The sequence below is a fragment of the Petromyzon marinus genome, chromosome 54, assembly GCF_048934315.1.
Source record: "Petromyzon marinus isolate PM22_M1 ecotype Great Lakes invasive population chromosome 54, UKy_Petmar_22M1.pri1.0, whole genome shotgun sequence".
Lineage (NCBI taxonomy): Eukaryota > Metazoa > Chordata > Hyperoartia > Petromyzontiformes > Petromyzontidae > Petromyzon > Petromyzon marinus.
Window position 1 is genome coordinate 10,493,444 of NC_133720.1, and position 27,172 is coordinate 10,520,615.

The following is a 27,172-nucleotide window of genomic DNA, read 5'->3' on the forward strand; positions in this document are numbered from 1 at the left end:
TGGCGAGTGCGGTTTTCACGGTTAGCGCTACGCTGCGCTACAAATCTGGCGACCCGAGTTCGATTCCTGCTCCCGGCCAAACGCCGGTGGCGATTATCTGAACCGGTCCTGGGCCTCCCCAAGGTCGGCTCAGCCTCAAATGAGTGCCTGGCACGGTGTGTAAACATCACTACTGGGGAGACAAAAGCGGCCGGGCGTGGTGTCGGTCACCCACCCCCTCGTGTGCCGTGCCGGCCGTCATAGGTGCTACTCGCTAACAACACTTGCCCCAACAATCTCTTAAAGCTACACGGGGGATCTTTGTCCATGGTCCCAGACGAAATATTTCACTTGTTGGTGACATCTACAACGGCAAAACTTGAGTTTTACCAACACCTTAAACAAAACGTGCGATGTTATGGAATAAGTAAGTTACCACGTAATCCACGTTTTTTGTTTCATGAGCCACGTACAGAAACAAAGCACACGACATATTTGGTACCAAAATTCTGGTCTGGCTCGTCGACGAACACCTCCACGTCCGCGAGCGGAAGAGCTGACGCTGATGAAAGCGGACGCCGTATTTTTCTTATGCACACAGGCGCGGTGCGGAAACCAAGGGACGTGGAGCGGCGTTTCTCAACTCCAAGCCTCGCGAGCACCACACCCAACCCTACGTGGCAACACCACGCGCTGCCTTGCCGCGATTACGAATCTTTCCTATTGCCGCGACAATCAAGCCGTCGCACGCTGCACTCACCACCCGATGTTTTGACAATCGCGGAAAGATACACAGGGGGGCCGGTGGGGTGGGGTGGGGGGGGGAGCTGCTTTTGAAAACCACCGGCCTAGGACTGCAGTTGTTGGCTAAATGTTCCGACACTTTAGGATGTATAAGATTATCCCGTATGACGTCATTGTAAATCCCACAATGCCGCAGGCCGACTACTTCTTTTGCCCGGAGCGGGAGTAATCCTCTACCCTGGCAATTTCAGATGGGTTCTCATGCATTTTCTAAACTAGGTCAGTGTTTTCCTCTTTCTTTGCCGGGGCATTAACTATCATGTGGCCAGGTCGCTTCTCAAAAATAAGTTAATACCTCAGTGGGCTTTGCCTGGTAGGATGGGGATGGTTTAGTGTTGTATTTGTTTGGGTGATTTATTTACCTTTCTTTTACTTTGCACTCCTATCGTGTTTTTGCAGTTTTTCATTGTAACGTTCTTACCCCGTGCCCCGACTTGACATCTGTAAAAAAAGGAGCTTCATAGCTCATCGGATTCCTCCAGCATACATAAATATTCTGATTCTAATATTCTTTCGCTGATGTGTAATAACGTTGTAAAACTAACGGCTTCAAGACGGTTATTTGAGCATTCAATGCTTCACGGGAGCTTCGAGGTGCACCAAGCCGCACTATGAACCCGGCGACCTGAGTTGGATAACCCAGCTGTCGGCCAACCATTGGTGGCGAGTGACACAAGAACCGGTCGCTATTTCACCGCTACTGTTACGCTTACCGTGTCACACACGTCGCGAAAAGTGATTCACATCGAGTGATTTCGGGGGGAGGGGCGTAAAAAACGTTCCGCCAATCGATTCAACGGAAATGGCACTTTGCTTAAGGAGCGGAGATCAAATGAGCGTCACGTTTCGCACGACATCATTTCGTCTCACAAACAACCCCTGGGGGAGTTTACAAAATGAGCGGGCGGCGCTTCTTGGGAAGCCCAAAAGTGGCCGTCTCATGCAGCGGCTCGACTCGCCCCCCCCCCACCAACCCCTCCACCCCACCAAAGGAATGTGGAATTTCCACTATTGGCTCAGGGCTGCATAAAGGAAATGAGTGACGGCGTCTACGCTTGTTTGCGCAAGATGCAATGGAACCAGGTGTAGTGGCAGCACCGGCTGCGACCCAGCGCACTGGAGCCACTGGGGTTTGTGGGCCTCACGCAACATTTGGACGTGTTGGCGGCACACCGGTGCAGCATAACAACACACCTGGTCCTCATTAAAAAAAAGTCTGACGATGTCAATGTTGCCCTTGAGTGAGCTGCAGACTTCTCCATCAGAAGTCGCCCTTCGATTCCGCAGCCGCTTTCCCAATGAACCGCGCGGCGGGTGACACCACCACCACGATTCGTCACCTTTTGATGCCACCGCCTGCCAAGAAATGATTCCGGAAACGAGTCGAGAAACCGTCCGACCACATCCAGGGCGCGAGGAGTCAAATCTGATTTTGGAACACGGAGCCAGCCAATCGTCATCGGGGCTGGGTGCTGCTGTACGGCAACAAACTGTGTGAAGCTTTCGTGTTCGGCCGATCGCATTGACGTTCGTCATCCGACTGCTGCGACATCACGAGAGCTGATTTTGACGCACCATCACAACCCCGCAAGATGTTCTGATCGGGGTTGCCAATCGTTGGGGAAAAAAGTAATTATCAAGGCGAAAAATTTGCTTTTTTTGTTGTTATACCGCGCACCACCGATGTACCGCCAGTATGTTAGTTTGTAAAACTCTCTAAAACCCAAATGGATGCAAGATGGCAGTACAGCAAGCGGGTTTCATGAACCCACCTGAGTGCTATCCTCTCAATATGCACTGCTTTCCTCTGGGCAATCAAATGCAAAAACACTTTTCCAAAAAAAATTGGCCAAAACATTCGACCGCAAGGCCCTCCTGAATAAGTCTTGGCACTCGATTAGGATTTCCCCATTAAGTAAATAATAATTTTTTTGGTTATCCTGTCATTACTGAGTTTGAACTTTGGCCACGATGTAACACAATGCCATGCTTCTGCTACTGATGACAGCGTCTTCAATATTCACAATGCAGCAGATAGAACATACCGGTACAACGCCCCCAAACATATCACTACATTCTTAATTTGAAGCTTTCGTGACTGCAAGAATCCATACTCTTTGGTTCTTTCGGTAAAGTCACGTAAGTATAAAATAAAATAAATCACGACATTTCGGGCACAACATAAGCGTCCATCATCACCTGCTCTCCCACCTGATGACGGACGCTTGTATTGCGCCCGAAACGTCGTGATTTATTTTATTTTATACCTACGTGACTTTACCGAAAGAACCAAAGAGTATATCACTACATGGCTTGTAAGCATAAAAAGCATCAACTCCCATGCCAGACGCCCCAGTGGAGAATGTGCAGCCTGCCAAACCAAGCCACCGAAATGTATTGACCAAATCTCCCACAGCCTCCCAGTCAGGCAGCATGGCTAATTGACCGCTTCTATTAATAATATTGATGAACGTGTCGAGTTTTTGCTGCTCTTAACACGGGTAACACGACCCGGTGTCGCTGCGGCTAGGGCACGAGACGAGCAAACCCACAGGTGGCAAGTTCAAATCCCGGTGAGGGGGTCTCCCCGGGTTAAGGGATCATCCCGGGTCATTGACCGTCGGGGGTTACGGAAGCGGTCGACACTTTGCGGGGAGTCAACAGTGGTTGGCAGCCCCATCGAGGGTCAGTTCCCTGCCACGGAACTGTGGAACTTCCACCAAGGCTACCAATGAAGGCGGGCGCAGCCCCATTGTGTAGTGCGACGCTATGACTTGTGCGGCAATCTTCCAGGCCCAAATGAGAGAGTTCGCCTCAACTCGGAGAACTCGACAGGTCTGGCCTCTCATCATTACATTCCTAAAGTAGTGCAGTCTCTTTATTATCACGAGCCATGATCAATCCACTACTGGTCGATAGTTACCCCAAGCTGTCGCCTTATCTCACGGTACTGCAATGTTAACAATCTAACGAGCACTTGCATATCCCTGTGGTGGACTTCCACTTAGTCACGTTCCTTTTCTTGCAGTATTAAAAATGTAAGTCTTCCGATCACAAAAAAGGAGAGAAAGAGCCGTGATCTGCAAAGGCAAATTAATAATCTTTAAAATATATATATTTAAAACTAGAAACAATTTTTATTTAACAAGGTAAGGCCCACTGAGCTATATATAGCTCTTTTTCAGATGCGACCTGGCCACAAATGAGAGCTCAATGAAATGGCTTATCGTGTGGATATTTCTAGGAGCCAAATACTCTTAAGCACGTTTCTAAAAGTGGAGGAAAAAACCGGAACGCGTGGAGAAAATTCCACGTGGCCACGGGGAGAACATGCAAACTCCAAATATAAAGCAGGAATCAGGGTCGGAATCGAACCCACGAGCTCCTGTATAGCAGTCGAGGTAGTTAACATCTCATAGCGTGTCCTGCATAACGGAACTGAAACTAGCACATCTTGATTCTCCCTAACTTGTTCGCGCAAATTCACGGCCGAATGCCAGCTCGTGCAAATTACACCGGTAAGGTTCTCGTGATCATGATCCAGCAGTGTTTAATTTACCTGCTGGGGGAATACGGTTACAAGAGCACACGACTCCCACATCAGAAATCTGAGAGTTCAAATCCCAGTCAAAAAGCCGTCTCGGCCTATCATCTTTGCAAGGTCGATTCATTAGGTACCATTTTGTGGAAAGTAAATTACTTGTTTTGCGGGGCAAATCTTTGCACACATGACATTTCGATTGACCTTTTGGACGTTTAAGCAATCTTATTACAACTATAGGTAACAATAAATGTTGAATGAGAAGCCAAAGTTTATCGCTACCCAACAAAGCAGTGAGGCAGCACGCTGGGCTTTATGGCGTTGGGGCCAACAGTCCAAATTACACATTCGGTATGGTGGAGGGCCAATCTTATCAGACGACACTTGAATTCATTGACCTGAGGAATTTCACGTCGAGTGGATCGATAAGTGGGATCGGAATTAACCACAGGCACAACATCCGGATGAGATGTCGTCGACATCATCATCCATGGTCAATCCACTGCTGGATTGCAGGCATCGACCGACTTGCTTTCAATGGATGTGATGTAAACAGTGACGAGCTAATATTGAATGCGCGTTACTCTCTCAATGGATTTCCAATGAGAAGGAGGGGAAATAACTCGGAATGTTCTCGTCAATTTGTATTCGTACAAGTTGGGTCACCTGCCGTTTGTTAATCTTTGTGCTGTGTATTATATAGCTGCGTATCAAACTTAAGAACTGCCTTTGTGTGTTTCGTCTGTCATCCTTGCCACGCGCCTTTCGATTAGCACGGTTGGCTACGTGCGGCTCGAAAGAAGATCAACGTACTTGCGAAGCATTCCTTACAGAAAGAGTCCTTTGCTACAAACGTCAGGCAGTTCACGGAGCATTACCTTCAAGCAAACCTGACGAAGACACTAACTGTGGAAAACAGGTCCAGGGTTTGCTTGTATTGCAGCAATGCTGCTGATAAGATGGGACTCTCCTAGAAGGCCGCGCGGCTAAATAGGCTGCAGAAGAAAAAATAACTCCAAATATTTTTGATGTGGCATAACAAAAGATGGGATGTAGACGATGTTTATTGTTACCAACATCCTCCACGATGCCACTTCATTATTATCTTGTTTCACTTCCCGAAATCGTTCCTCGTGCACAGACAACCGCAAGTGGTTGCGTGCGCAGCAGTTTACGGAATGGTGCGGCAGTTTGTTCCCGCTTATAAGCGACTGGACAAAAAATCGTCACGTGCGGCTAAGTTGAAATTAAAAAAAATAATTCACTGCGACGCAAACGCATTCATTCAGATGCAACATTAAAAATGTGTGACATTATTTTTATCGTGCCCATGAGCGAGGTCGTTTTAATGGAAGGACGAACGCACTTTTTATTTGTCCCGACAATTTCCCAAACTATTTTTATTCTCATTAACGACGCTTATTTTAATGAAAACGTGAACTGCTAATCCCAAATTAATGATTGTTATCAGACCAAGGGCCAGACGGGAAGACATACAACTACACAGGACGACGCAGGACCCACGGGCGGAGCCAGGATTTTGACTTTGGGGAGGTTGAATTAAATATTCTGAGATATCCAGTGTACGTTTTCCAATGGGCGCCACAAATGTATAAAACAAATTTTATTGGATTTGAACGCGGAGTTTATTAATAGGTCAGAGCCGCTGATGTGGCTAATAAGTTCGATAAGTTCGAACGGCTGCCGTTCAAGCAGCCTGCAGGGCAGCACAAGGTGGCAGCCTGCAGCATTTTGCAGCAGCCGGATATCCGGTTATCCCGATTACCGACTTTCCCAAAACTTCAGGGGGGCTAAGCCCCCCCAGCCCCCCCTGTGGCTCCGCCCCTGGCAGGGCCAGAAGGTAAGGGGCATAGGACATGGTGGGAAGACACAGGATCAGACGTAAAGACATAGAACCAGATGGGAAGACAGGATCAGATGTAAAGACATAGGATCAGATGGGAAGACAGAGGATCACATGTGAAGACATACGACCAGATGTAAAGACATAGGATCAGATGTAAAGCCAAAGGATCAGATGTAAAGACGTAGGATCAGATGGGGAGAGAGTCGACAGAGACTTGGCACAATGGGATCTAACAATAGCAACAGCAGAGAAGGCGGCTAAAGATTATAGGTGGACGGAACTGTATCAATGGCACGTGCGGAACCACGCGATGACGATGGTGACTGCGAATTAGTGTATTGGAGCATTACCAAATCATCACCGCTGTTATATTATTACTACTATAAAGCAAACCTGTCAACCCCGGACGATTTTTGACCCCCCCCCCCATCGTCACACGGCATCACAAAGTCAGACCCCCCCTCAAATATGACGTCACAAAGCTCTGCGCCCCCCCCCCACAAAAATTATAAAACATGCTTCAAATCGCTTTAAACTATTGTCATTGTAGTGCGTATTTAATGTGGCGCTGCACTCTGATGTTGTAGGAGAAAACATTCATTAAAAAGTCTATTTAATTCAGTAGAACGTGTTGTCTATATTTATTTATAGTTGCGCATTTTGATGTGACGTCACATTTCTCAAACTCCCCCCCCCCCCTCGTCACACATCGTCACAAATGTCTGACCCCCCCACCCCAGGTGCGTGACGTCATTTATGGACGGCCCCTTAAACGAAATGTGTCGCCGTTGTTGGCATTGTGATCATATGCTCTATTGTTACTTATTACAAACTAGCCCCCCTAGAACCACCAACCACCACCGCCCATCATCAGCGCACATGGTCAATCCACTGCTGGATGAACGCCTCCCCCAAAGCCATCCCCAGCTCTCTCACGACTCTCCGATGACCACAACATGTTATTTAAATGTAAGGCACTGCACCACTATCAGCTGTTGTTCGTAATGTTATATTATGTGTAAAAATATATATATACAATCGATGCTGGTGTTACGTTAAATGATATGCCGGTATTGCTTACATTGTTCTTATGAATAACCCGACGTTTATCACGGGGTTATGATTATAACGAAGAGGATTGTACTGTGATCATTATGCAGCAATGTCACATTCAAACAGTGTGATTATTTATTACATTGCCAAGTCACGATGTGGTGTTGCTACATGGCTGTGAATATTTTCGTTACACCGACTGGCACGGTTGGTTAGGTACGGTGTAAAAGAAGTTACACATAGGTATTAAGAATATAATGATGATTAAGTGTACTGTGTTGAATTGGCATCATCATAATCGGCATGTGGTGTACACTACATGGTTGCTAGTATGATTACTACACCGTGTATTAACAATATCATGATTAAGTGTACTGTAATAAATTGCCACCACCATGATGATCACCATCAACATGTGGTGGCCTAAACTCCCTCGAGTCGTGCAACGTTCCCGCTGTGAGAGCCGCACGTTACCGTAAATCACTGGAGCCTGCGATCACCACGATCACCACCACCACGATCACCACCACCACCACCGCAACCGGCAAAAAACCTCCTCCAGTCGCTCCGCGTCCGCGAGCGATCACAGAAATCTCCGTGACCGCCGCAACGGCTCGCGGGAAGATTTCACTCCGCGAGCACCTCAAGGCCACCAGGCGCGGCGTGTTCACGACGATTCCACAAACACGTGGCCACGTGCGAGGGTTACACGACACGACGATGGCGAGATACGGCGGAGACGGGAGGAGGAGGAGGAAGGAGGATTGAGATCGCGGTGAAAAATCACCCGGCGAGTAAGCGAGTGTCCACAATCCAACTTCCCTTCTACACTAAGCCACGCAACTCTCGCCTCTCTCCAAAGACAAAGATCCCCCCCCGCATAGCCTGTAACAGACTGTAGGGGCAAGTGCTGTTAGCGAGTAGCACCTATGAAGGCTGGCACGGCACACAATGGAGTTGGTGGCCAACACCACGCCCGGCAGCCTTTGTCTCCCCAGTGGCGATGTTTACACACGGCACCAGGTACTCATTTGAGGCCGAGTCGACCTAGGGCAGGCCAACGACCGGTTCAGATAATCGTCACCGGTGTTGGCCGTGAGCGAGAATCGAACCCGGGTTTGCCAAGTTCGTAGCGCTGACCGCTACACTACCGCTCCCCATTCTCTCCCCACCCACCAGCTCCACCGCCTAGGCCGACAGAGAGAAAAACACAAACATTTGTGCACGATTCAGCAGCCTGTGCGATGTGAGAATGTGCATGTTTATTGCCTGGAGGAATCCAATGAGCTGAAAAGCTCTTTTCCCCACACCGTGTCCAGATTGAAGGAATAGTGAAAGATTCGTTTCGGCCACCTCCTTCCAAATATACGCCCCCCCCCCGCCCATCCACAATGTGTTCCTCCTCCACATAATACAATGTTTGTACACAACCCATTGGGGACGGTCACAGGGCCTTCTGGGAAAAAGACAAAGATTCCCCGTGTAGCCTTAACAGACTGTGGGGGCAAGTGCTGTTAGCGAGCGCCTAAGAAGTCCGGGCACTGCACTAGAGGGGGGTGAGTGACGAGCAATACGCCCAGCCGCCTTTGTCTCCCCCAGTGCTGTTCATGTTTACACACCGCACCAGGTACTCGTATGAGGCCGAGTCGACCTAGGCGAGGACCATCACCGGTTGTTAGGGGCCGTCCATAAATGACGTCACGCTATTTTGGACGATTTTTTATCCCCCCCCTCTCGTCACACGGCGTCATAAAAAGTCAGACCCCCTACCTCAATTATGACGTCACGAAGCTCTGCCGCCCCCAAAAAAATAAAACGTGCTTCAAATCGCTTTAAACTATTGTCATTGTAGTGCGTATTTAATATTGCGTTGCATTCTGATGTAGGAGAAAACATTTATTAAAAAGACCCATTTTATTAAGTAGAACGTGTTGTCTACATTTATTGAAAGTTGCGCATTTTGATGTGACGTCACATTTCTCAAACACCCCCCCCTCCCCTCGTCACACATCGTCACAAATGTCTGACCCCCCCCACCCCCCCCCAGGTGCGTGACGTCATTTATGGACGGCCCCTCACCGATGTTAGCCGTGCGCTGAAATCCAACTCTGATCCGACGGGTTCGTAGCGAGGCTCGCTCACCCTCTGGGAGCGCCGCATTCTAAATCGGCAGCATTGCTTCGATGCAAGCCAACCAAAACTCCGGCCCGGATTGTCTCGCTGCTGATTTTCAGTTTTAATTTTCAGTTTCTTTATTTTTGGTATAGCCCTGTGAGCCATTCGGCTCTAGAATCGGGTGCAACCACAACAAACAAAAAAACTAAAACACGAACAAGAAAAACATCTTAGTGACTGTGTGACTGTGCAAACAGAAAATCCGCGAAAAAACAGAAAAATATTCCTGAAAAAAAAGCACCGTACACCAACGCTGTGTGCAAAAAATCCCAGTGGGATGCAAGTCAAACAACAACAACAACCACAAGAAAACTTAGATTAAGGCCATCAGTCTAACTCCGTACTACAACAAAACAAACATGTCCAAACCAAAAAACGTTTTCCAAATCACCAAAAAATAAAGCCATAATTGCAACGTAACAGTGATCACAGGGACTGTGACCGAATTTTTTTTACAACAAACTACATTAATAACATGTAACACCAAATCCTAGAGTCATAGCTGGCTGCATGAGTTACTCCACAACAACAGAAGCATCAGTCTGAGCATCAAATTTTTCAATGCACCTTTACGATCGGCACGCTGCTGATGAGACCACCGAACGTCGAAGCGCGAGGACGGACGCGTCGTCGCGCCCCGTGGGGTGCGCTGCGTTGGGGCCACACGCGAACGAGACAGCCCCACGCGAACGAGGCGTCCAGTAATTTCGACATTAATTGTGTCCACTACGCCACTCAATCGTTCGCGCAATCGATCCCGTTTCGTCCGTACCGTCCTAACAAATGTTCAGCTCTGTCCAGCGGCCCCTGGTGTCTGCACCGTCCGTATCGTCGCTCCGGGCTGCAGTGGAACGCTCCCGTTGTGGGACGTAGCGATATTCACACAGAGGCCTCGCAGCGCCTTCAAAAGACAATCCCAGCAACGGAAAAAAAAACCCTTCAACATTTAACCCAAAAGGAAAACAACCCTTGACACGGGCGGATATGTAATCGAAAATAAATGTGTTTGGGGAGTGCTGAAAAAAATTAGGCCGACGGAGTCGTGTTTAACGGAAAACTACATCAACCCATTCTCAGACTTTCTCATTGGTAACCAACTCAGGTAGACACTGTTGTTATCTTTGTCCTAGGTAACCAACTCAGGTAGACACTGTTGTTATCTTTGTCCTTGGTAACCAACTCAGGTAGACACTGTTGTTAACTTTGTCCTTGGTAACCAACTCAGGTAGACACTGTTGTTATCTTTGTCCTAGGTAACCAACTCAGGTAGACACTGTTGTTATCTTTGTCCTAGGTAACCAACTCAGGTAGACATTGTTGTTATCTTTGTCTTGGTAACCAACTCAGGTAGACATTGTTGTTATCTTTGTCTTGGTAACCAACTCAGGTAGACACTGTTGTTATCTTTGTCCTTGGTAACCAACTCAGGTAGGCACTGTTAACTTTGTCCTTGGTAACCAACTCAGGTAGACATTGTTGTTATCTTTGTCCTTGGTAACCAACTCAGGTAGACACTGTTGTTATCTTTGTCTTGGTAACTAACTCAGGTAGACATTGTTGTTATCTTTGTCCTTGGTAACCAACTCAGGTAGACACTGTTGTTAACTTTGTCCTTGGTAACCAACTCAGGTAGACACTGTTGTTATCTTTGTCCTAGGTAACCAACTCAGGTAGACACTGTTGTTATCTTTGTCCTAGGTAACCAACTCAGGTAGACATTGTTGTTATCTTTGTCTTGGTAACCAACTCAGGTAGACATTGTTATCTTTGTCTTGGTAACCAACTCAGGTAGACATTGTTGTTATCTTTGTCCTAGGTAACCAACTCAGGTAGACACTGTTGTTATCTTTGTCCTAGGTAACCAACTCAGGTAGACACTGTTGTTATCTTTGTCCTTGGTAACCAACTCAGGTAGACACTGTTGTTAACTTTGTCCTTGGTAACCAACTCAGGTAGACACTGTTGTTATCTTTGTCCTAGGTAACCAACTCAGGTAGACACTGTTGTTATCTTTGTCCTAGGTAACCAACTCAGGTAGACATTGTTGTTATCTTTGTCTTGGTAACCAACTCAGGTAGACATTGTTGTTATCTTTGTCTTGGTAACCAACTCAGGTAGACACTGTTGTTATCTTTGTCCTTGGTAACCAACTCAGGTAGGCACTGTTGTTAACTTTGTCCTTGGTAACCAACTCAGGTAGACATTGTTGTTATCTTTGTCCTTGGTAACCAACTCAGGTAGACACTGTTGTTATCTTTGTCTTGGTAACCAACTCAGGTAGACATTGTTGTTATCTTTGTCCTTGGTAACCAACTCAGGTAGACACTGTTGTTAACTTTGTCCTTGGTAACCAACTCAGGTAGACACTGTTGTTATCTTTGTCCTAGGTAACCAACTCAGGTAGACACTGTTGTTATCTTTGTCCTAGGTAACCAACTCAGGTAGACATTGTTGTTATCTTTGTCTTGGTAACCAACTCAGGTAGACATTGTTGTTATCTTTGTCTTGGTAACCAACTCAGGTAGACACTGTTGTTATCTTTGTCCTTGGTAACCAACTCAGGTAGACATTGTTGTTATCTTTGTCCTTGGTAACCAACTCAGATAGACATTGTTGTTATCTTTGTCCTTGGTAACCAACTCAGGTAGACATTGTTGTTATCTTTGTACTTGGTAACCAACTCAGGTAGACACTGTTGTTAACTTTGTCCTTGGTAACCAACTCAGGTAGACACTGTTGTTATCTTTGTACTTGGTAACCAACTCAGGTAGACATTGTTGTTATCTTTGTCCTTGGTAACCAACTCAGGTAGGCACTTTTGTTATCTTTGTCCTTGGTAACCAACTCAGGTAGACATTGTTGTTATCTTTGTTCCGCTTCAAATGTACCGTCTGCTGGGCTCCGCTGTCACGCGTGTAGCGTACCGACTGTCCGTCTCGCCTCTGTGTTCGTCCACCACCTCGTGTGTTCGTCCACCACCTCGTGTGTTCGTCCACCACCTCGTGTGTTCGTCCACCACCTCGTGTGTTCGTCCACCACCTCGTGTGTTCGTCCACCACCTCGTGTGTTCGTCCACCACCTCGTGTGTTCGTCCACCACCTCGTGTGTTTGTCTCCCAACTCGTGTGTTCATCCACAACCTCGTGTGTTCGTCCACCACCTCGTGTGTTCGTCCACCACCTCGTGTGTTCGTCCACCACCTCGTGTGTTCATCTACCACCTCGCGTGTTCGTCCACCACCTTGTGTGTTCGTCTACCACCTCGTGTGTTCGTCCACCACCTCGCGTGTTCATCCACCACCTCGTGTGTTCGTCCACCACCTCGCGTGTTCGTCTACCACCTCGTGTGTGTTGTGTGTTGATCTGTCCCCTCTCGCCCGCCCCGAGGCCTCCGTCTGTCCCGCGTTAACCGTGCCGGTGTGACTCCCAACGCGACTTGTTCTGTCCGACGTGCGGCAGACACCCCCTCCACCACCACCACCACGTCTCCACTGCCTCGTCTCGTCACTTTGAGCCCCAGCTCACTCTTGCAACCGTAGATTCAAGATTCGTTTATTAGCTATAGCCCTGTGAGCCGTGCGGCTCTCTCTCTCTCTTGAGATTCGGAGTGCAACAAAACAAAAGTAAATGTGAACAGAGAAACATCTTAAAGCGACGCCGCGCAACAGAAACATCCTGGGATAAACCAGCAAAATCTTCCAGAAGGAAACAAACCCCCCTCCCCACCGTATCACAACGCTGTGTGCACAAATCCCAGCGTGATGCAAGTCAAACAACAACAACAACCATAAGACAATTTAGATTCAAGTTATGAGGGCGACTCCGCTGATGACCAACCATCGTCATCTCGCGAGTTCTCGCCCGCGTAAACAACAAACTCGTACGCCTCTGCTTATTTGGCGATTCGCTCACCTTTAAGCCGCTATACTTTGCACTCGTGTCGTGTTGTGTATTGTTCGCTGTTGTGACGTTCTGATTCCCGTGCCTACCCCCATTACCCTACCCTACTGGGCATTAACACTAAAAAAAATTAGAGCTTCGCAGCTCATCGGATTTCTCCCGGATTCGATATTTTGATTGCGATTTTCGCTCCAATAATCGATCACCTCACCGACTCCCGATCGCGCGGGTCCACGAACGTGGACGAACGTCGTGACAATCGATTTGTCCTAATCAGCGCGGGCTAAATCGATTAATCGGTTCCGGATCACGATCGGCTCGGTGTCGCTCACTCCGGCCAACCCCGGTGCGGATTTACAAGGCGCACGCGCACGCGCGCGCGCTTGCGAGGCCCGTGGGTGAACTCACGTTGCCTGCAGGCGGTGACGACGGCGATTATTTGAAGACGACGACGACGCCGCCGCCCGTGTCGATGATGAATCGCGACGAGCGGGGTCACCACGGTTCACGCGGGCGGCGAGGAGAGGGAACGCGCGACGCAGGGCCCCGGCGCGCGCCGTTGCCGTGTCGCGCGCCGCGTGACGTCACTGCCGGCACGCCGTCAGATGCCACGGCCCCTCCTCCCTTTCCCCCTTCCTATTTTCCGCCCCGCCCCCTATCGCCCCGCCCCTATCGCCCCGCCCCCTATCGCCCCGCCCCTATCACCCCGCCCCCTATCGCCCCGCCCTGGTCCATTCCCCCTCCCTATTTTATGCCCCCTCCCCCCCCTTTTATCCTCCGCCTCCCATTCCCCGCCCCTTCTCATCCCCCCTCTCCATCGCCCCTCCCCATCCCCCCTCCCTATTCCCCGCCCTCTCGCCCCCCATTCCCCGCCCCCCTCCCCCCATTACCCCTGGCCCCATCCCCCTCCCTCCCCCCACGGGTCCGTCGCGTCGCCCCAAGCCAAAACTAAAAAAAGATCCGGCTGGAAACAATGCGACTCCAGCCCCCTCCCCCCACCGCTAACAAATTAAGTTCCGCAAGCATTAAGTTCCGGCTTTGACTTCTTTAATGATACGTTATGGGTCGTCCATAAATGACGTCACGCACCGATGGGGGGGGAGGGGGGTCAGACATTTGTGACGATGTGTGATGAGGAGGGGAGGGGGGGTGTTTGAGAAATATGACGTCACATCAAAATGCGCAACTTTAAATAAATATTAATTGAATAGAATTGTTATAACAACACTATTTTTTAAAATTAATTTTCATTATGAACTATTTAATTATTTAAATTTACTAAGGTTACCTTTTATTTATTCCATGAAGGAGCATTTTGCTTCTCCATGGGAGAATGGAGAAGCATACATTTTTTAATTTTTTTGAATGATTGTTATTAAACATTTTTATTCTAATGATTCTACCAGGGCTTTTCATTTTGTGTAATGAATGTGATTATAATTGTACTCTCCATTTATAGTTATAATTACTTTTAATATTTTATAATTATAAGATAATTTCAATATAATATTCTGAACATCTGCAGTTTTAGTTAGACGTTGAATATTTTCAAGTTAAGTTTATGCTAAATGTCAGCTTTCCAACGCAGACTCAATGGGTTAAGAGTATGATGAACGGTTTTGTAAAAGGTGCAGGTAGAGAGCACGACAAAAGCGCAGCCCTGCTATTGCTCGCTCCCGCCACTGCTGGTGGAACGGTCTCCTCTCGAGGACGCTCTAAAGAGCCCCTTGTAGAAGGCACTTACAAACTAAAGAGGCAGATGATATTCGCTCAGACGAACTATTGGGTAGTACGGTACTGTACTTGGGGGCCGTCCATAAATGACGTCACGCACCTAGGGGAGGGGGGCGGGTAAGACATTTGTGACGCTGTGTGACGAGGGGGGGGGGTGAGAAATGTGACGTCACATCAAAATGCGCAACTTTAAATAAATATAGACAACACGTTCTACTTAATTAAATAGACTTTTTAATAAATGTTTTCTCCTACACCATCAGAGTGCAGAGCCACATTAAATACGCACTACAATGACAATAGTTTAAAGAGATTTGAAGCATGTTTTATTTTAAAAATAGAAATGTGATTTGGGGGGGGCAGAGCTTTGTGACGTCATTTGAGGGGGGTCTGACTTTTTGTGACGCCGTGTGACGAGAGGGGATCAAAAATCGGCCAAAATCGTGTGACGTCATTTATGGACGGTCCCTTATGACGATTCATCAAATTCATTTGGCGATTCTGCTGCGTTGCCAGTAAAGCACGAAACATCTCAATACATTTGTTAATAACACTGTGGCCTTACAATGGGGGGGGGGGGGGGGGATGTCTACAAATGGCCCATCGTGATAGCACGTGATTTAATCTTGCCATCATCATTGGTAGAAGCAGTCAGGAATAGGAAGTTGATTTCCTCGTTCTAATGAGCGTTGATCAGCAGTGCGAATCGCTTCACAGCCCCGGACCAGTTGTGGAAATTCCACGTTTCCTATGGCGGGGTGTGAGTCTTATCCGTGAGACAACACCAACACCGGTTTCCACATTGGGCGACTCCTCAGCAGGCTCGGGTTTGCTTGAACCATTGTTTGAACACAAACAAAACTTCGAACCGGTTTCCACATTCAGCGACTTCTCAGCAGACTCGGGATTTGCTTGAACCATTGGTTGTTCGAGCACCAGCAAAAATCCGAACCGGTTTCCACACGCAGCGACTCATCAGCAGGCTCGGGCTTTGCTTGAACCATTGTTTGAACACAAACAAAATTTCGAACCGGTTTCCACATTCAGCGACTCATCAGCAGGCTCCGGCTTTGCTTGAACCATTGTTTGAACACAAACAAAACTTCGAACCGGTTTCCACACGCAGCGACTCATCAGCAGGCTCGGGCTTTGCTTGAACCATTGTTGGAACACAAACAAAACTTCGAACCGGTTTCCACGTTCAGCGACTCATCAGCAGGCTCGGGCGTCGCAGCTTGAACCATTGGTTGTTACAGCACCAGCAAAAATCCGAACCGGTTTCCACATTTAGCGACTCATCAGCAGGCTCGGGCTTTGCTTGAACCATTGTTTGAACACAAACAAAACTCCGCACCGGTTTCCACGTTCAGCGACTCATCAGCAGGCTCGGAGTTTGCTTGAACCATTGTTTGAACACAAACAAAACTTCGAACCGGTTTCCACATTGGGCGACTCTCAGCAGGCTCGGGCTTTGCTTGAACCATTGTTTGAACACAAACAAAACTCCGAACCGGTTTCCACACGCAGTGACTCATCAGCAGGCTCGGGCTTTGCTTGAACCATTGTTTGAACACAAACAAAACTCCGATACCGGTTTCCACGTTCAGCGACTCATCAGCAGACTCGCGCGTCGACGCTTGAAGCGAGCCAATCAGGGCGCCGCGTGGCGGTCGCTAGGCAACGCTTCCTGCTGCACAACAACAACCCCCCGCCTACTGCCTTGGCGACTGCGTGCGCAGCAGTGAATCTACAACAGAGGGCGCATCGCAAACAACAACAACAACAAAAACGACGATCACAACAACCACTGCTTATCATCGTGGCTGGTGGTGGCTGTTGTTGTTGTAATGGAGGCAGCGAAGGACGCTCCGCGGACACAGATGTCTACCCTGGGCAACGTGGCAAAGCACGTTGGAGACCAGGACAGCAGCAGCAGCAGCTACTTCAACACCGCTAAGGAGGTGATCCGCTCGGTCCCGGCACGGGAACGTGGAAAGTCCCCACCCACGCTGATGGTGGAGGACACCCGTGGGAGTTTGTCCGGGGCTGAGGCTCCGGAAAATGCCTCCACCACCTCGGGGTTGGTGAGCCTCGGGGTGATGGGGTGGGTGGGTGGGTAGGTTGTGGGGTTACCGGGGAAATATTTGCTGAGAAGTTAAAGCCTCTGACTTTGTATTATTTGGGTCTTTCGGTAAGGTCACGTAGATGGGTTCAAAGCGATCGCTTGCGTTGTGATCGAAACGTAGTTTTTAAAAAAAATGTTATTTCCTTTGAACCTATCTAAAACCGAAGAATATGAATTCATGCAGTCACGAAAGCTTTAAGGTCAAGGTGATTTTTTTCCCCTCCGACTTTGGTTAATTGGCAGCAATATTCGGGGTTTGGAGCGCGGTGGCGCAGTGATTAACCGGGGCAGGGGTGAACTTTATTTATGTTTTACTTCAAGTACCGCATGACCATTGCGTCCGCAAGAATAAAATATAGCACCAAGATTATAGTTGACTGTAATCATGACAATAATAATAATGATACAACACCCGATCGTACTGTGTGGACGGGGAGGTGCAGCGAATAGCGCGCTGCGCTGTGAAATTGGCACCGCTGCCATGGTGTGGTGAGCGTCCTGACCCTGGCTTTTGGTGAGGGGCCGACCATAAATGACGTCACGCACCTAGGGGGGGGGGGGGTGGTCAGACATTTGTGACGATGTGTGACGGGGGGGGGGGTTGAGAAATGTGACGTCACATAAAAATGCGCAACTTTAAATAAATGTTAATTCAATAGAATTGTTATAACAACACTAATTTTTATTCGCTGTGTTTTTTTCCAGTAAAGTCACGTATGTAGAAATACCATAAAATTATATTAAAGTTTAATATAAGTCACGTATGTAGAAATACCATTAAATGATATCAAAATTATATAAAAATTTAATGTAATTTTATGGTATTTCTACATACGTGACTTTACCGGAAAAAAAAAAACAATGAGTAATTTATGCAGTCACGAAAGCTTTAATTCTTTATTAACTAATTTTTATATTCTTGGTTCTTTCGGTAAAGTCACGTAGAAGGGAAATAATAAAATAATACGTGACTTTACCGAAATAACCAAGCATATGAATCTCTGCAGTCACGAAAGCTTTAAATCAAAACACTAATTTTTATTAATTTTCATTATTAACTATTTGATTATTTAAATGTACTAAGGTCACCTTTGATTTATTCCATGAAGGAGCATTTTGCTTCTCCATGGGAGAATGGAGAAGCATACATTTAGTAATTTTTTTGAATGATTGTTAGTAAACATTTTGATTCTAATGATTCTACCAGGGCTTTTCATTCTGTAGAATGAATGTGATTGTTATAATTGTACTCTCCGTTTTGCTTAGTTCTACTACAAAGTTTCAAGTATTTTTTATAGTTATAATTAATTTTAATAGTTTATAATTATAAGAGAACTTCAATATAATATTCTGAACATCTGCAGTTTTAGTTAGACGATGAAATATTTTCAAGTGAATTTTATGCAAAATTTCAGCTTTCCAACGCCTCCTTTTTAATAAATGTTTTCTCCTACACCATCAGAGTGCAGCGCCACATTAAATACGCACTACAATGACAATAGTTTAAAGTGATTTGAAGCATGTTTATTTTCCAAATGGAAATGTTTTTTTTTTGGGGGGGGGGGGTGCAGAGCTTTGTGACGTCATATTTGAGGGGTGGGGTCTGACTTTTTGTGACGCCGTGTGACGAGGGGGGGAGGAGGGGGGGGTCAAAAATCTGCCAAAATCGCGTGACGTCATTTATGGACGGCCCCTTGACTCTCACTGTGTCGTCTCCCACGATGTCACTGCGCGCCATGGAGGTGCCCAGCTGTGTTGAACCTCTTTCGCACCGCACGTAGCCCACCGTGCTAATCGGAGGTGCGGGGGGGAGGGGGGTAGGAGGACAACAACCACTTAAACACTCAAAAAACCAGTGCTCAAGAAATGAGTTTTCAATCCAGATTATTTAACACGTGCATATGCTCCAGTAGTCCAGTGGCTTCCTCATATCGGACGGAGGAGCATTCCAGACAGGCCGTAGAAGCGCGTCTAGAAGCGCGCAGTGCGGTTGACCGTCCTCGTCCGATGGCTGAGCCAAAAGCCGCCGCCGCTGCTCTTTTTCAGGAGCGGCCACGAAGTGGCTTTTCACGTGGACATTTATCGCAGCCAAATATCTCTAAATGCATGATCCTACGTGTGGAGGTAAACATCGGAGGACTCGGGAGAAAAATCCACGCGGCCACGGGAAGAGAGACGTGCAAAACTCCAAATATTACAGGCGTCAGTGTCGGGATGGTACCAAAGACATCCGGTATACCGGGCGAGGTCGTTAACATCTCACCACCGTGGTATGACTGTCTGCTGTGGTGTGACTGTTCGCAGAGGCCGGCCGTGTGCATGTACGACGTGCTGTTCCACCAGCAGGGCGGCTACGACGCACACCTCCACCGGGATGACCGCCAGCATTCCAAGTCGCGGGGCCTCAACGTGCACGCCGAGGTGGGGCCTCTGCCACCCGCCACCTTCTCCTCCACCACCTCATCACTACATTCACCACCTCATCACTACATTCTCCAACACCTCATCACTACATTCTCCATCACCTCATCACTACATTCTCCACCACCTCATCACCATCTCAACACCACCTCCTCCACCACCTCATCACGATGTTCTCCATCACCATGTCCACCGCCTCAATTATCACCATCACCGCCGCCTCCTCCATCACCACATCACCACCTCCTTCACCACCTCCACCACATCACTACATTCTCCATCACCACCACTACTGCCGCTACCACAGCCAACATCATCACCATCACGAGCGCTGCCACAACCATCAGCACCATCGACACCACCAGCACCGCTGCCACCAACATCAGCACCACCATCGCCGCCACTACTGCCACCATCGGCACTACCACCTCCGCCGACACCGGGCCTCCCCTAGGTCGACTCAGCCTTAAGCGAGTACCTGGTGCAGCCGGGTGCGGTTGCTGGCCACGCCCGGCCCCTGGCGCTCTGCGCCGGCCTTTGTCGGTGCTCCCGAAGCGCACTCGGCCCCGACACTTTGCATGGGCCACGACGGTGCGGGGGGGGGGGGGGGCCTTTGTCTTTGTCGCGCAGGAGATGGCGCGAGCCGTGCCCGTGCTGTCGTCGTCCGAGTACGGGCGGCAGGCGAGGGCGTTCGTGGACCCCAGCGACCGGAAGTTTGCCCGCGTTGGCATCGTGCGAGCCGAGTTCTACCGCCTCAACGGCGCGTCGCTCCAGCACACGGGCTCCTGCCAAAACTGAACGTCACCCCCCCCCCCGCCGCCTTGCCATCACCTTCCCACAGCTGCTGTCACGTCATTCATAAAGGCCCAGGGCTGTGATAGTTTTGGGAGGTGGGGGGGGGGGGCAGCCCCCCACCTGCCCCCTCTTTGTTTATTCGATTCCTTCCCTTGACCTCCGTGCCTTCATTGCGACACACCTCTGGTTACTTCAATTCCGTACGCGCAAAGAAGAAGGGTGCTTGTGCGTTCGTCCTGTGCACGTGCAGGAGTTTTAACGTTACAAAGTACACGCGGGTGCCGCGGTGGCGAGATGTTAACTACCTCGCCTGGTATGCAGGAGGTCGTGGGTTCGATTCCGACCCTGACACCTGCTGTATATTTGGAGATTGCGGTGTCTCTCTCTCCTCGTGGTCGCGTGGATTTTTCTCCGGGTCCTCCGGTTTTTCCCTCCACATTTAGAATCCACGTGCGTTTAGAGTATTTGGCTGCTATAAATTTCCACGCGATAAGCCACTTCGTTGTGCTATCATTTGTGGCCAGGACGCTTCTGAAACAGAGCTACGTAGCTAAGTGGGCCTTATCTGGTAATGTAAAAATAGTATACAAAAAATAGCATAGAATGGTAAAGCTAACTCTATCTTGATTAAAACTATTTTAGTGTTTGGTGCATAGCTCGTAGTAGTAGTAATTTCCAGTGAAAAGCTATGGATCTAATTAACAAATTGCACCTTCGAATATATCACAGTGCTCCAGTATTGCTTTTGAAGCAATATAAAGCAGTGTATATGTGCGTGTGTGTATATTTTTGGAGAGGCCTATGAATACCCGAGTCTGTACTGCAGCCCCTACAGCCCCCCTGGGCCTGTACACGAGATGATGATTGCACATCTGTGAAAAAGAGCTTCATAGCTCATCAGATTTGTCCGGGATAAACGATTTTTTTTATTTGGATTACTCCCCCACCCCACCCCCCTCGTTTGCAAAGCGTGATGCAATAAAACGTCTTAACCATGCGATTGTCTCTCATTTACGGGATATCTCTTAAGTCTTGCCGCCCCTCTCAGCCTCCAACGAGACCACTGAGTCCCAAGGGCCATAACCAGTGGGGTGCTCCATCTAGTTGTTTTAACACGTAGTAGGAGTAGTCGTAGTAGGCTTTGGCGACCAACATTATCCATACCAAAGATTTGTGTGGGGTTAGATCGCGTAGGTATGTTGTTAAACCTGCCACCACCCGACACAGCCAATTAGTAAGGTTTGTCACATAAGCAAAACGTGCCAATTAGTTAACCCTTTCAAACACACCGGTTGCGTTAAAAAGTAAACCCACACCATTTACAATGAGTTAACAACGCTGGTGATTACAACCAGCATCAATATTTAAATGTAGATTTAGACCGGTGTGCTGTAGTTGTAGTCGTAACTAATTGGCACGTTTTGTTTACGTGACAAACCTTACTAAATCGGCCGTGTTGGGTGGTGCTGGGTTTAACGGCACATTTATATTCACGTGATCTAACCCCCAAAAAAACCTTTAGTATGGCCCATCTAGTTCCGTCGCAAACAAGGTGTTAGTACTGCCTCCGTCACAGTATTCGCTAATAATGCAATTTAAACGATCGCTGTGATGTATGTACGCAAGTCGGTTGAACTTCTTTCCCACCGTACGTATCCAACCGTGATAATCGGAGATCACGATGATGTTCCGTAATCAGAATGAAAAAAACTAAATCGATAGGACTATTTGTCCACGTGGCAACTTGATTTGATTGGGTTTGGGTGGTGGAGCGTATATAGTAGCTTAGTTGAAAATTGTCATTGTACCTGCACGGCCTAAACCAAAAGTAAATTACGAATACCAAATAAAATTTGTAGTCGACTCATCGAGAAATTAAAACTAATAATTCTGAAATCCGTGTAGAATGCACGGTGTGGTCTCGCTAAAAATGTTTGCAAAACACGCAGAGATTTTGTATCGTTCCGACAGGCGTACGGCGACCTCAAAAGTCATGGATGAAACGACACAAGACGTTCGTCGTAAATCTGTTTATTAATGCCAAGCAGTGTGCAAATTATGCATTTCAAAATATACTCTTAAACAATTTGGCATTGCACTACCGTAATAATCACGTTTTGCTTCTTGAATAACAGCAACCGGCTGGAAACGTTTGTTCTAAACCCCAAGTGTTTTCATCCCATTTTTTTTGTATCCTAACACGTTTATTTTTTTTTTCAAATTATTTCTACGCGTGGCTACAGGGTTTGTGGCGCTGGTGGGTCCTGGTGCGAGGCCATGCATCATTTATGACCCCCCTCATCATAGCCCAGTGCCCCCCCCACCCCCGCCTGCCACCCCCTCTGGCATGTGTGCCCCAGTGCAGTTGAACTGCCTGCAATATTTAAACTATATATACAAAAAAAATACCAGGTAAGACTCACCAAGCTGCTATACAGCTTTTTTTCAGAAGCGACCTGGCCATCACAAATGCTCAGCCAACGAAGCAGCGTATCGTCGTCGTCATCATCATCATCACGTGGATATTTTATAGCAGTGGCCAAATGATGTTGATTCGACATGTACCTACGTGACTTTACAAAAAGAACCAAAGAGTACGATTCCACATGTGGAGGGGGGGAAAAAAAACGCAAGTACCCTGACAAAAATCCACGCGACCTCGGGAAGACGTCAGGGTCAGGATCGAACCCACGACCTCCTGTATACCAGGCGAGGTAGTTGACATCTCCTAGCCACTGCAGCGAGTTACTCGATTACCCGTCTGATATCAAATGGGTATCACACAATTCAGTGTTATCGGTCGCGTGGAGCAAATTGAAACCGCTCAAGTGCCGTCACCTCCGGTGGTTCCGACAGGTGAATATCTCTGGTCTGGGCTCATGAACTATATCCAGGGTCAAAAACCTGCTGAGCTTCTGAGCTCAGCAGAGGCGCTGCACCCTCTCTGGATGATGGGCTCATTGGGCAGCAAGGTTAACCGATTAATGGAATATTAGAATCCACTGAAATGTTAACTTTATAACTGTTGTGTTCTTCGCAGGTGGGTTTCCCCACTATGGGTTTGGCCGTGTAAATTCCACTTCACAATTATTTCCTGCTCAAAATGAGCATTGGGAGGTGGTGCTCATTTCATGTTTACAACCCAGAGATCGTGGGTTCGATTCCGACCCCGACGCCTAGCTGTGTAGTTGGAGTTTGCGTGTCTCTCTCTCTCTCTCCCCGTGATCGAGCGGATTTTTTTCCTCCGAGTCCTCCGGTTTTTCCCTCCCCATTTAGAAACCTGCGTTTAGAGTAAATTTCCACGCGATAAGCCACTTCTCTGAGCTATCAATTGTGACCAGGTCGCTTCTGAAAAATAGCTACGTAGCTCAGTAGGGCCTTACCAGCTTAAAAAAAAAAAACCCCAAAACCTGTTTATCATTATAGTATGGTATTATTATTTTAGGAATTTGACGCGTGACTGTCCGCAGTTGCGCGGAGCTTCCGAGATGAGACATCGAAAACACAGCGGCGATACTTTATTTTGTATTTTCACCTCAGTTCCCCCCCCCCCTCCGCCCGTTCCCAAATACGATATCCGAGTTAGCGAAGCTTGGGCTGTTGCTATATTCTCACTCGAAGATAACATTCCCTTCACAACTGTCGTTTAGCCAATTTGTTTTTTTTCGGCTTTTTCACGGGGCGTGAGTTTTATTATTATTATTGTACACATCAGCTGTACGGAGCTCAACATTATCCTCATTTTCTTTACCACAATTGTATTTCTTTAACCATAATTGTATATATATTTTTTAAGTATCTTGTTTTCCCTGGTTTGATCCCTGTTGTGCGCAGAGTGTGTTCACATTTTCACACGCATCGCACGGCGCTTCCCCGACCTTTCCGCGTGAGCCGCCGCATGACATGAATGAGCATCGTTACTATTTCCGTACTTAAAATGAAAAATTTAAATCGTGGCAAAAACAATGGCGCAAAACGCATTCCGGGAGCCTCCGCCGTTGCCCTTCAACCCAAGCGAGGCCAGAAATTCCACTTGCTCATCAGAAGTAGAAAGCCGAAGCAAAAGTGCAACAACAACAACAATCAACGACAACAAATAAAACCCCACAAAAATCCCTCCCCCCCCCCCCCCCCCCCCCGAGAAAATATTGTTGTTGCTTTAACTTCCCAAGAAGAAATGAAAACAATAACTGGAATCACAGTCGGTCGGTCGATCGGCAGGCCGGTCACGTGCAGTGGGGGTTAAGTATGACGTTGACCGGCCAGTGTTGTAGAGTTAGGCCAAAGAAACTATTAAACTAAACTGTTTTTTTTTTTTACCAGGTAAGGCCCACCGAGCTGTATAGCTCTTTTTCAGAAGCGATCGCAAATGAAAGCTCAACGAAGTGGAAATTTATTGCAGCCAAATACTCTAAACGCGCGTCGATTCCAAATGGAGGGGAAAACCGGCGGACGCGGAGAAAAATCCACGCAACTGCAGGGAGAGACAGAGACACGCAAACTCCAATTACACAACAGGCGTCAAGGGTCGGGATCGAACCCACGACCTCCTGCATACCAGGCGAGGGAGTGGCGCCACAAAAACCATCAAAGTCGAGGCCCTTTGGCCAGGAGTGGCGTGAGCCAGCAATTGCAGAGCTGCCCCTTCACCCTCCGTCGGTCTCAAACAGCGGTGGGGAACCTTTTTTCTGCCAAGGGCCATTTGGGATATTTATAGCATCATTCGCGGGCCATACAAAATTATGAACTTAAAAATTAGGCCGTTAAATTTGCTCAAACATTTAATTAACTCGCCCTCTAATGCGATGGCTGGAACCGCTTCTCTTTGGCGAGGCGTGTGATGATGTTAGCCGGTATTGACGATGTTGCTACTCGCAACTGCTTTTCCAGGTTTGCTCCTAGATTTATTGAATTTCGAGTCCCGCCTGCGTTTGCCTTGGCAGGGCCACACCAAATGATTTCGCGGGCCTCATACAACCCGCGGGCCGGACATTCCCCACCCCTGGTCTAAAACGTCTGATAAGCATCGTGGTGGTCCAGGCTGCTGCTGCTCGGCAGTAAATCGTATTCACAGAAAACGACAAATATCCCCACGGTAGACACGTGACATAGTCAGAGGGATAACACCGTCAGAGACGCACAGAGCTGCTGACATCCTGGATTCGAATCTAAACTGCTCATTCTGTAGAAGTTCACGTGCAATTGCATTTAGAATCGTCCATCCTTGATGGCTTACACATTAATACCAAAGCCACCCTGGTATCTGTTCTAACGTCTCTGGAGCCGATTTAACTTTGCGCGCTAATTTCACAGTGCTCATGGTGTCCCAGGTAAGTTTTTTTTCCCCTCTTCGTTTTTATCGCCACAGTACGTTTCACTTGTTCTTGCCATTTTTGGTGCCCCAGGTCAAAATGTTGCGGATGAGACCATCCTGGTCTCATGGTGTCCCAGGTAAGTTTTTTTTCCCCTCTTCGTTTTTATCGCCACAGTACGTTTCACTTGTTCTTGCCATTTTTGGTGCCCCAGGTCAAAATGTTGTGGACGAGAACATCCTGGTCTACCGAGCGCTCTCACCCAGTTCAACAAAATCAACATGCAACTGAGCCGCCCGTGATCATACCGGGGTTTCTCAGCCAAATCAATGACCGAACACAGAGACCAAGTGTGAGATCATTTTCGGCCGCCTCCTCCCAAAAATACGCCATCTCCTATCCCCCCCCCCCATCCACAATGTGTTCCTCCTCCACATAATGCAATGTTTGTACATAACCCATTGTAGCCGGTCACAGAGCTTTCTGGGACAAATACAGATTCCCCCGTGTAGCCTGTAACAGACTGTTGGTGCAAGTGCTGTTAGCGAGCACCTATGAAGGCCGGCACGGCGCACAAGGGGGTGGGTGGTCAGCATCACGCCCGACCGCCTTTGTCTCCACAATGGCGATGTTTACACACCACACCAGGTACTCATTTAAGGCCCAATCGACCTAGGGGAGGCCCAGGATCGGTTCAGACACCCGTTACTGGTGGTGGCAGTGAGCGGGAATAGAACCCGGGTCGCCAGATTCCTAGCGCAGCGCGCTTACCACTACACTACCGCTCCCCCCACACACACACGAAAAAACGAATTAAGCTTTGGCTGAATTTAAAAATATATACTGTACATTTGATTGGCATGTATCAAACACTATTTTCGAGGAACGTAAGGACAAGAAGCATGGTGCAGGGACTTGGAAGTAGTTCCGGCACATCAACTTCCTTTGACGCAAGGGTGACGATGCCCTGCCATGCTTAGAACTCCAAATAACAAACAAAAAAGTCTCAATCTGAAAACGATGCAAATAGCAGCATGATTTGAACTTAAATCAGAACATTAAAAGGAAATATAATGGTTACACAAACTACAAAGTATACTATAAGTAGGAGCTTAAAGCCAAGACTAGATTTTAACAACTTACAATTGCAACGGGAGTGCTGTAACATAACGCATTGATATTTTCACAGGGATGAGGGCGTATATATACTGTTTATGTAGAGAACACAACGTTAAGGGCAAGTGCCTGTAAACTTAGTAAACCGTCCGTATACCTCACCTCGCCTCACGACCCAAGGCATGAATTCGCTTGAGTTATTTATGCATTCCACACACCTATGGCAAGGCCCGGTATGGTTACTCGAACACAAAACACCACCGCGGACTTCCCGCAGAGCTCCCACGAGGTTTTGCATTTGAGCAGGCCCTGTCACTCTGTGGCAAGTCAACGGAAGGCATGCTGTGGATGG

At 47.9% G+C, this 27,172-nt stretch overlaps 2 protein-coding genes across 3 annotated transcripts in view; one reads left to right on the forward strand and one right to left on the reverse strand.

Moving 5' to 3' along the window:
* The window catches only part of RSPRY1 (ring finger and SPRY domain containing 1), a 55,214-nt gene extending 41,265 nt beyond the window's left edge, over positions 1 to 13,949 (reverse strand). The window contains exon 1 of one of the 2 annotated variants that reach the window (XM_032974753.2): positions 13,726 to 13,949. The gene's annotated coding sequence lies outside the window, so the exon portion shown is untranslated. Of the gene's footprint in view, positions 1 to 13,329; positions 13,669 to 13,725 lie in introns of those variants that run through there. The other variant, XM_076052176.1, reaches the window with a different exon arrangement.
* A 2,764-nt stretch (positions 13,950 to 16,713) lies between these two features.
* Positions 16,714 to 21,389, forward strand: CFAP90 (cilia and flagella associated protein 90). The gene is made up of 3 exons (XM_032974832.2): positions 16,714 to 17,012; positions 19,481 to 19,597; positions 20,228 to 21,389. The coding sequence occupies exons 1-3, from the start codon at positions 16,899 to 16,901 to the stop codon at positions 20,393 to 20,395; spliced, it is 399 nt and encodes a 132-aa protein (XP_032830723.2). The 5' UTR covers positions 16,714 to 16,898; the 3' UTR covers positions 20,396 to 21,389.
* The last annotated feature ends 5,783 nt before the right edge of the window (positions 21,390 to 27,172 follow it).